The sequence below is a fragment of the Lampetra planeri genome, chromosome 1 (genome assembly GCF_965212315.1).
Source record: "Lampetra planeri chromosome 1, kcLamPlan1.2.h2, whole genome shotgun sequence".
Classification (NCBI taxonomy): domain Eukaryota; kingdom Metazoa; phylum Chordata; class Hyperoartia; order Petromyzontiformes; family Petromyzontidae; genus Lampetra; species Lampetra planeri.
The window spans coordinates 29,424,775-29,436,288 of NC_136107.1; the positions used below are offsets into that span (position 1 = coordinate 29,424,775).

The following is an 11,514-nucleotide window of genomic DNA, read 5'->3' on the forward strand; positions in this document are numbered from 1 at the left end:
CACAAGTCAGTGTGTAGTGCACATAGCCTGGCACAAGCGCCCTGGTAACATCACCACCACTTAGTGGCGAATGGCGGTTGTTGTTGTAGGGGGTACAGCTGGTGCATCTGCCAGTAGTCATCTCAGGTAGTCAACCCATGGCACCTGCTGGGTCTGTCCCCGTGACCTGCCATCAGCGAGCCTTCAATAAATCATGTGGCCTCAAAGTGCACCTGGCCTGGCACAGGCGCCGTGGCGACATCACCGTCACTTAAGTGGCGAATGGCGGGGTATTGCTATTAGCAGGCTGCCAGTCAGCACCCATGCCCGGTGCTGACCGCATGGCATCATTTAGGCATCGGGCCTGGCTGGCTCCACAGGCACAGCGAGCACCGCGACCTGCGATGGGGGAGGGAGGCGGATTCACAACCAGCGACGCTGCCGTATATCCCACCATTTTCATGCTGGCCGCATTCCCCGGGCACCAAGTGTGCAACGCTGATTGCGCTGGCACAGCTGTGCATGAGAGAAGACGACTGCCATGCCTTCCGCATCGCGCGCGTGTGCCCTTTCTCGGTTTTTGAAAGCGGCAATAAACGAGATGCACTGCTCATTGCGATGCGCAGTGACGTTGCCGTTATGAAAATTTAGCATTCTGCCAGCTCCGCCAAAATAAATATTCTCTGGGTCCGATTGCCGGCCGCGGTGAAATGGCAAAACCCACCGCCGGATCGCGACGAAGCGCACGGCAGCCGCGCCGCTCAATCCGTTCCACGCCCATTGGTGGTGCGCGCATCCGCAGGCGGCATTCTCCCAGGAGGGCGTGCGGGGACTCTACGTGGTGTCGGACGGCCGCCCGGACACAAGCGGAGACCTGGTCCTGCAAGAAGCGAAACGCCTCGGCGGGGAGCACGGCTCCATGACCATCCACACCGTCGCCTACCACTGCCACGATCCGTACGTGTGGATCCTCCTGCCCCCACCGCTACCCCGACTGTAACTCCGCTCCCTGCATGGGTTGTTGTCTACACCTTCCTCGTTGTGGAATTTGGGCTAAAATGTCCCGAGCCGAATGCATTGGTCCAAGTCGAAGTGAATTTTCCTGTTTTACAGCCCTAAGGCGGTGGTGAAAAGTCCTCATTCCTATGGTGGCGTGGAAATTCCCCATTCCTATGGTTCAGGGGGGCGAGTCTATACACAGCACAACCACTGTTGACTTCCCCACAATGTGGTTCTCACTTTCATGACCCTGCAGATATAATGGGCCGAGTCAGCCTCCAACCAAGAATTGAAACTCGCAACCTTTCGATTGCGAGCCGCTCGCTCTACCGCTAAGCTACCTGGCCGAAGACGCAGGATGTGTTCACGGTATTGTCGGTGATGTGGATGATGTGAGCATTGTGAGCATTGTGAGTGTTATGGAGCGATGTGAGCATTGTGAACGATGTGGGTGATGTGGTTGATTTGTGCGATGCGGGTGATGTGAGCGATGTGGTTGATTTGTGCGATGTGGGTGATGTGAGCGATGCGGGTGATGTGAGCGATGCGGGTGATGTGAGCGATGTGGGTGCTGTAGCCGATGCGGGCACTGCATCTGTGCCCCTCCTCCCACCCTCCAGGTGTGCGCGCCACTTCCTGCGTAGGCTGGCCGTGGGCTCAGGCGGCCGATTCCACTCGTGGCCGGCCCCCGCGCCGGACGCCCAACTGGCCGCTCACCGCATGTTCGCCGGAGGCTTCAGCGACGAACACGTGAGAGCTCGGTGGCGGCACGTGACGACGACGACGATGATGTTCGCGCGTCTACGCTCGTCATCGTGCGCGTCTTACGCATCCAAAATAATATCAATGAACCAAACTTTGTATTTTTATTTTACCAGGGTAAGGCCCACTGAGCTACATGTAGCTCTTTTTCAGAAGCAACCTGGCCAACGAAGTGGGTTATCATCACGTGGAAATGTATTGCAGCCAAATACTTTTAATGCTGTTCAGTGTGCGTTGGTAATGTCCTGTGTACACAACCGGAAAGCTACGAGAATCGTGAGATCATCAGGTCAGTGGCGCTGTAAATCCCCAGCTGCCCAGACCCTAATTGCCACCGTCCCCACCACCACCCACCCCTCTCTCTCCGTGTTGGCCTAGGATCCCATCCTGCCGGCGTTCGAGGGAGACGACCTCAGGAGGCTGGCCGACGAGATTGCCCGCGCGCGTGCACACCTCACCCAGGCGCGCGACTTTCAGTGAGCAAACGCGTGGACACGTGCACGGACGCACACGTCACACGTGGCACTGTGGCGTCCACCCGGGCATGGGGGAAAATCCCACCATGTGGGTCCCCCCCCCAACGCCATCGAACTAAACCGGAAGTGTTCCATCTTACACCACCGTGCCGTTGAAGCGCGCGGGGGCCCCCCAAAGTGCGGGGCCTGGGGCAGTCGTCCTAATTCGCCGTGTACCCTCGGGATGGGCTCTGCCTTCTATTATTTAAGTCCCATTTAAACACCTTATGGATTACTTTGGCCTTTAATTGAGTTGACCTTGGCCTGGGTGTCCTCCGTGTCTTGTTTGGTTATTTTTTTGCTTTTCTTGACTTCTTGTATGCACGTTGAACTTTTTTTGCACCGTACACAGCCAATCGCGCTAATCGTCGGTGTAGGGTTTGGATGCGTACACGTGCTACACATTCGTATTATTGCATCGTGAGATGCCATTTTGTATGAATGACGCCTTATAAAAAAACATTGTTATCACTGTACACAATAGGTCGCATAAGCGATACAATTAAGAAAGCTGCCATCTCTGGCTTCGCTGCTCGCGTTGCAGTGTTTCTGCTGTGCGGTGGTGACCTGTGTCTGGCTGTTGTGATGCAGAGTCCTTCTGCACGAGAGACGGACAAATGAAACCCCGGCTAAGGATTGACATGCGCACACAGGTAATGCTGATATACACAACAGATACACGCAAATACCACTTAACATGCACACACATATGCAGTGAATATTACGCAGTGTTCATTTTGCTGGGAAGCCACTTTTAAATCGAGATTGAAAACTAATTTCTTTAAAACGGCTTTTGCGTTTACTTGTTTGTCCTTCCCCCCTGATTAGCACGGTTGCCTACGTACGGTGCGAAAGAAGTTCAACGCGCATATGTACAATTCACTTTTTTTTAGTAGGCGTACTTTATTCAAATGAACTTCGTTGAAAGTGCATCTCCTTGCATTTAATTGCGTTTTAACAATAGGAATTTAAAAAACACGCACAGTTTTTATTCACTTTCGGAGAGAGAGAGAGAACGAGTCTGGGGGAAAGCAGCCAGATCCAGTGCCAACAATTCCACAACCTCTGTGGGTCATACATTGGGATGATGTCTCACCAACTCTGTTCATGAGTGTCCAATGTGGACGTTTATATCCTCGGAGGCTATCTGAGATGGCCTGAGACTGTGAAAAGAAGATCGTCATGCATTTTCAGCGACCACCCTTCTGAAAAATGCACTCAACAAACGCCTCCATAACTGGAGTTATCTGACTTTACCGAAAGAACCAAAGAGTATGGAGTTATCTGATCTGGTTATAGTTAATGTGCAACGATGCTCATGATTAGCTTTAGTCGAAGTAACTGTGTCATGCAGTAAAAGCCCAATGTGTCTCGCTCGGCTCATTACCCCGCAGTTTCAGATTTACTGCTGGTCATGTCATGTCCCTCGGAAAAAACAAATACAGGCGGTCTGATTTACGAAGATCCACATCTACGACGTTTTTATAACGCCACCGTCGATAGATTTATGACGCAGAAACTTGACTTACGACACATCTTCTGACACAACTCCGAACGCATTGAAACGGAGTCTGTGGGTCGGGTTTCCGATGTGATTTGGCGTGGAGCTTTTGTTCTTCCCGAGTGTTTTTTGTGGACGATTACCAATTAAACCCTGTTAGATGCGGCTGATAAAAGGAAAAACACATCGGCTAGTGATGTATCCACTGTTTCTACCGTCTGTGGGGAAAATAAGGGTCTGATTTACGACGACGAGGTTTCAAGGAACGCGTTGTGACGTAAAAGCGGGGACCGCCTGTCGTATTAACGTTACGTTTGCCAGGCGGCGATGATCGAGGCTGCACATGAGGCAGCGTGGCAATGAATCGCGCGCGTCATCCACGCACGCACACATACATGCACACAAGGCCCTTCTACACACAACAGAAACACTTACAAGGGATTGAACGAACATCCCAAATGGAACTCACAGTCAAGTGTGTTAAAACTAAACTACTGTATTTTTATTTTACCAGCTAAGGCCCCACTGAGCTATATATCTCTTTTTTCAGAAGTGACCTGGCCACAAATGATAGCTGAATGAAGTGGCCTATCACGTGGAAATGTATAGCAGCCAAATACTCGAAAGCACCTGGAGAAAAATCCACAGGACCACCGAGAGACACGCAAGCTCCAAATATACAGCAGGCGTCAGGGTTCTGATCGGACCCACGATCTCCTGCATACCAGGCGAGGGAGTTAACATCTCGCCACCATAGCGCCCCCATTGCTCCCATTATACCCAGCTTTTACTCTATAGTATTTGGGAAACCGTTGATGTTCACAATGGCTTTTCACCTCATTCTGTTTTGATATCGTCATAACACCTCTCTCATGGGATGGACAGCATCTGGTTGACCACGTGACTGCGTTGCTTCATGGTCGCCTTCCCATGCATTAATATAAAATGTATCTCGCATTTAGTTTTGCCTGCGGAGATCAAGGATACAAAGCAGATTGGCCTTTCAGCCAATATAGTAGCATTCAACCATCAGCATCGTCATTGTCGTCTATCCACTGCTCGATAAATGCATCCTGACACTCATGTTTTCGCGATGTCACAATCCGTGCAGAAAATCAAAAGTTACCGCCCTGAAAAGAGCAATACTGTATTTTTGTGTGTATGCGTATTCCTTCTCTTTGTGGGGAGTGTCGGAGCAATGGTTAGCACGCTGTGCTACAAACCCAGCGACCCAAGTTCAATTCCCACTCACTAATAATTCCCGCTCACCATAAACTGGTGAATATTTGAACCGGTTCTGGGCCTCCCCTGGGTCGAATCAGCCTCAACTGGGTACCTGGTGCAGTGTGTAAACATCGTCACTGGAGAGACAAAGGTGGTCGAGCGTGGTTCTGACCTCCCACTCCCTTGTGCCATGCCAGCCTTCATAGGTGCTCGCTAACAGCGTTTGCCTCAAAAACCTGTTCAGGTTATACGGGGGGTCTTTGTCGTGTATGCATTAGCCTGGGACCTAGCCTGGGACCTCGCCTGGCACAGGCGCTGCGATGACATCACCACCACTTTGTGGCGAATGGTGGCTGTTGTGTATGCATGAAACCGTTTTTCTCTGTACAGCCATCACAGAGGGCTGTGTCAATCCACAGAAGGAAGCGTCTGGGAGGGGACGGGGGGCAAGAAAGGTGGAGTCTCCGAAGGTCACCCGGCATGAAAATCAAGTCACACATTGATTTCTGCAAACCCACACCATCTATATATAGATCCATCTCTCCCAGCGCACACGTAAGGCTCACGGCAGGTTCATGTACATTTGTAAATTTGTTTTCGTGTTTTGTGCGTGTGTGTACTACACGTAGGGCGCCGCGGTGGCAAGATGTTAGCTCCCTCGCCTGGTATATGGGAGGTCGTGGGTTCGATTCCGACCCTGACGCCTGTATAGAGGTAGTCCTCTACTTACAATGGAGATGCGTTACGACGACCCCATCGTAAATAGAAAATATCGTAAGTCGAAGATGGCCTAGCCTACCCAGGAGTCTTAAAGAATGGTGATAATTTAGCAAAACAGAGCAATTTACAGTACCGTATTGTATAAACTATATACGGTATGTATTTATTAATTACAATACTGTATTGCACAGTAAAATGTAAAGTAAAAAAAACAGGTAAATTATTAGCCTACCTATATGAACTGCAATTTAATAGAAAGTTTTTTCAGGAAACAATCCTATCTATATAAAAACTTTTAACATGCATTGAACGTATCGTATCGTGGTAACCCTAAAATGAAATCGCTAAAGCTACGTATCATACATGCATTGAACGTATCGTAACGTATCATTGTACTGTACTCACCAAGATTATGTCCGTCGTCTGCATACTTGAACGATGTTAGGTTGTTCATGGCAATTTTGTCATATCGCTATCGCCATCGTAAGATCGAAATATCGGACCATCGTAACTCGGGGACTACCTGTATTTGGAGTGTTTGCATGTTCTCCCCATGGTCACATGGATTTTTCTCCTGGTCCTCCGGTTTTTCCCTCCACATTGAGAATCAACGTGCATTTAAGAGTATTTGGCTGCGAAAAATGTCCACGTGTTAAGCCACTTTGTTGAGCTATCATTTGTGATGGTCAGGTCGCTTCTGAAAAAAAAGCTCTATAGCTCAGTTGGCCTTATCTGGTAAAATCTAAAAATGTGTTTAGATAAGCACGGCCTTCTTGATTGTCCAAAACATATGACATGACCACACCGGCAATCTCACAACCGTCTAGTCATGTTAACATCCACACACAGATTGCGTTTATTGTTTTAATATTGCACCTCAATGCAGTTACTCTTTACCAAACAGTGTCCATCGCATTGGACAATTAAGAAACCAACAGCGAGCTCTCAAGTAATATTCGAGGTTACGCACGTCTAAATTGTAAGACATTTAAGAGGCATGAAATTTTAAAATTTTATTCTGAAATTGTTAATTGCACCTGACAGGTCTTTTTTGTTGTTGCTTATAGAGTATTAAATAAAGAGACAATTACTCAAACGATAAGATTATACGTCATGCTTATTATAGCCCTGCCAATCACCCTAATGGGCACGATTTAACCATTACTATGTATCACCCACTGATAAGATTATGGTTCTCCTGAAATATATATTTTAAAAAGCCTTCAAATTAATTATGAGCAACAACACAATAACGCGTGCGCTTATAGGTAATTTCAACTAATTGGAAGTCAGCGTTCGATGGGCTCCATGTTGGCGAGATGCTAACTACTTGCCTGGTATGCAGGTCGTGGGTTCGATCCCGACCCTGACGCCTGTATATTTGGAGTTTGCGTGTCTCTCCCCGTGGTCGCGTGGATTTTTCTCCGGGTCCTCTGTTATTTTTTCCTCCACATTTAAAATCAACGTGCGGTTAGAGTATTTGGCTGATATAAATTCCCATGTGATAAGCTACTTCGTTGAGCTATCACTTGTGATAGCAGGTCGCTTCTGAAAAAGAGCTACATAGCTCAGTGGACCTTACCTGGTAAACAATTTTTTTCCCAGAAATTTGGCAAGTGAGTGGGTCAAGGTTAAGGTCCAGCAGATGTGATGTTTATACGCTGGGAAACTGTCATTTGGAAAAACCCTGCCAGATGTATCACCCATCCTTGACTCCCCCCTTTCCCCCACACCCATTCCATTACCAGCAATAGGTAGAGTCATAATGGTGAAGGTAACGGAGCAGTGCTGTTTATAATGAGGCTAACACCGGTGCTGTACACAAACACAATGTTGCCTTGCTACTGCTGAAATATATTATTAAAAGGGGGGCACATTCAGGGTTGCGATGCTGCTGGTCGCTCGGAGATACCACATTACATTTGCTGTGTACATGCCCCTGGTTGAGCTCATGGCGTATTGTGAAAATTACCACGATGTCGTGCGCACAAAACATATATGATATCGTCTTCTTTCGTATTAATTAAAGGCAGCAGATTAGAGATGTAATTTTAGAATTGTTATCCACTCAATTGTCTATTAAGAAGTAGAGTGGATCTCGTCCATTTCTCTTTTAAAGGAGTGAATACAGCAGCAGCGGCAGAGTGTTTACGATGCTGTCGATGGTTTTGGGATTCGTGGCCGCACTCTCGCAGGCCGCCGAATCTTTGATGGGCCGTTTGTGCATCAGGTGGCCGCGTCGGCCATGCCCTGTCCCGATTCGGTTGATGGTCGACGATTCGCGCACGATATAGTGCATTTTGTGGTCCGTATGCGTGCTTTTCCGGAATATTGTAAAGAATGGACAAAAGCACAAGATATCCTTCTACACGCTGACGTTGGTTCATTATTTAAAGGTAATTTTCTTCTCGAACCCGGTATTTGGGGAGAATGAACTACTCAGGGCGCACTCCCTGGACATGCAAAGTTTTACTCGTAGTTTTCCTCTAACACCGAGTGTTGTTTTCATAAGGCGAATTGGACATAACGCGACAAATGTATTAGGGAAATGCATTTTACAATGCGGATGCGACTTGGATATAACGCAAATCGAGTGAACGGAACTACGTCGCGTGAGTAGGAATATGCGGTCGTAACGGCTACCTTGGCGTAGCATAACACAAGGCATTGGGATGCTGCTGGATGCTAACCACACACCTCAGTCTGTTCGGCCTGTGTACACATCTCACGTGTTACTGCAGACTGTTGCTTTACCCTATATTATATAGTTTATTATAACGCGATTTTTCCATCATGCGGTGTTCTTCAGGAACGCAACTACCACCGCGTTGTAGGAGAACAGACCCGTATGTTGACGTGCCTTCTGTCATGACTGTTGATTCGGGTTGAATAAAAACAAACAAGAAAAGTCATTGTCTTCTTGTTCAAATGAACATTCACATTCAACATGATGGTGCACATCTCCTTGACAACAACGGAACCCCTCGTGGAAGTTCCTTACTCCTGTGGCAAATGCGATTCGCTCCGTCAAGTTATTACGTTTGACCTCTCACAAATTGGAATGCATCTTTATCGACCAGATAGTCGATGGGCTGAGTCAACCCTCGGGGTTCAATTTGAACTCGATCACGAGTCGAACGCGCTACTCACAGTGCCGCCAGGCTGGTCAATTCACTGTAAATTATGAAATTTGCATACGGTTACGTTTTTTTGATTTGCAATGATAAGTTGTGACCCTTTTTGCAGCTTAAAATTATTTTAAGATTAAAAAGTTTTCGTTGCATCCCCAAATATCACTGCTATCCACAGTTGTTGCGGATGACATGATGAATTTGCCATTCGGTGCAGGGTATTGAATCGCATCATCATGGGCCGTCTCTCGCGGGTAGTCGCAAAGATGACACGTCGTCAAACATCCCACACCATCATCGTCATCATCTGCAGCTTAAAACGATCCTCCGAGTTATTCTACCCTTCCACAATGTGGATAAGGGTCACGCATTTCGAAATGCCACTCACAACGCGCATGCATACTGATAGCGCCCTGTGCAGCAGCAATGGCACCAATGGCAATTATCTTCCTCCCTCGTTGATGGTAGCAGCAGCAGCAGCAAGAGCTGCGTTCGTAGAGCAGCAGAGTACATTCGGCTCATCTGTTGCTTCGTGTTACAACAGTCATCACAATCACCACCCCAGGGATGTTTCAACCTTGCAGCCCAAACGGATCAGTCACTCTAACCCCAGCGGCTAACCAGCCGATCATAAATTAAACGGCAAACATTGATTTTCGAGTTGTTAAAATAAACGGCAAAGATGACAAAATATCAACGATCCATTTACACACGAGAGCGTATAATGCGAAACCGCGAAGGCCACAGCGAAGATTGATTTGAGCAGATTGTTCTTCACGTGTCACTAACATGCACTGGCCGCGCTCCACTCTAGCGACATTAATGATGCTGCCTACCCCCCGGGACTGTGCGTTTAGCCTCCCCCGTGTAAGGGAGGCGTGCGGTGCTCTTAGCATCGTGCTGGACTTGTTGCATTCCCAGTGCTCACGTACCATCCATAAAGGGCACACGCTGCTTCACAGAAGTCATTTCTCTTGAAAAAAAAAATCTATTTCTCATCTGAAAAGATGATATAAATTGATTCAATATTTAAACAGCATCACATTTCCACCTTGAAATACCTATATCGAGACCATTATATTGAAGGGATTTGTCTTTAACGCAATTACTGTTTATGACTATCTCCGTGATACATTGTACATTTACGATTAATCTTTGTTGCTATATGTTCGACGGCCGGCGGCGTCACGCAAATATTACACCTTATAGTTAATACAGCAATAACCCAATTTATGACTCCCCCTTTAACGTCGTATTTAATTACTTTATGGTGAACTTCTTTTGCACCGTACGTAGCCAACCATGCTAACTAGAGGTCCTGTGTTGCAAATCCGTACTTGCCCAAAAAGTCTGTTAAAGCTACACGGGGGATCTTTGTCTCTGTGTGGATCATTGAACACAAGCACAGAAACCACCTGCCGCGCCACGTGTCACTGGCGTGCAGGTGTGCGCGTAGCCACCAAAGCGGCAAAACTCGGGAAGCAATTTTCTGTTTATTAAGGAATGAAAGGAAAGAGAAGAAAAAAACCTGTTAGAAATGTAAATGTGAGTGTGCTCGTCGTGCCACCGGAGTCACGGCTTTCCGCGCCCGCGGCTTGGTTTGGAAGGCCGACTGACTAGAGTGGAAAATGAGTTACGGACTGTTCGTGCATAAATGTTCCAACTGAATGGGGGAAAGCTATTTATCTATTTTTTTTTATTTTACCAGGTAAGGCCCCACTGAGCTATGTAGCTCTTTTTCAGAAGCGACCCGGCCACAAATGATTGCTCAACGAAGTGGCTTGTGAGGTAATCTATAGCAGCCCAAATATGTTGTTTCTAAATGTGGAGGGAAAAACTGAGGATCCAGAGAAAAATCCACGCGACCACCGGAAGAGAGACACGAAAACTCCAAATATACAGCAGGTGTCAGGGTCGGGATCGAACTAACGACCTACTGTATACCATGAGAGGGAGTTAACATCTCACCACCACGAAGGTGTTGATCGTGGTAATCACTCACCTATGAATAAACATATTCAAGATTATTTTTTATTTCACCAGGTAAGGCCCACTAAGCTATTTAGCTCTTTTTCAGAAGTGACCTGGCTATCACAAATGATCGCTCAACGAAGTGGCTTATCGTGTGGAAATGTATAGCAGCCAAATACTCTAAACGTGTGATGTTGATTCTAAATGTGGAGGGAAAAACCGGAGGACCCGGAGAAAAATCCACGCGATCACTGAGAGAGAGACATGCAAACTCCAAATATCCAGGCGTCATTGTCGGGATCTAGCCCACGATCTCCTTGTATACCAGGCGAGGGAGTTAACATCTCATAGCCACTGTGGCGCTCATTTCTTTTGCCTGCCCACTGGACCGTTACAACTTATCTAAGAGCCTTTAAACATTCATACACAAAGAGAACACGCGTGCCTTACAATTTCGAGCCACGTTAAACATTTGCTCCTCGGAAAATGCATTTCCCACTCATGTGACTCGCACCAGCGTTCTACTTATGACCTGTTGTGGTGCGGTGATGATGACGATACACCACAAGGTATCCTCTAAGGTCAGTGGTTCTACCGAGTGTTACCCCCCTTGCCTGACCCAACGTAGTTCTGAGAAATAAATGTAGGAATAATGAAGGTCAATATTCGAATTGTCCATTTTGTGAGGTATAACTTAACTGGTTAATAACTG

The 11,514-nt window shown here is 47.3% G+C and overlaps 1 protein-coding gene across 3 annotated transcripts in view; it reads left to right on the top strand.

The window, feature by feature from the left end:
- The window catches only part of VWA3A (von Willebrand factor A domain containing 3A), a 167,509-nt gene extending 158,899 nt beyond the window's left edge, over positions 1-8,610 (top strand). For 2 of the 3 annotated variants that reach the window (XM_078598274.1, XM_078598292.1), the window contains 5 exons: positions 782-936; positions 1,599-1,728; positions 2,119-2,216; positions 2,847-2,908; positions 5,400-8,610. In XM_078598274.1, the coding sequence (XP_078454400.1) occupies positions 782-936; positions 1,599-1,728; positions 2,119-2,216; positions 2,847-2,895 (432 nt within the window). In that variant the 3' untranslated portion in view covers positions 2,896-2,908; positions 5,400-8,610. The other variant, XM_078598284.1, reaches the window with a different exon arrangement.
- Positions 8,611-11,514: the final 2,904 nt, after the last annotated feature.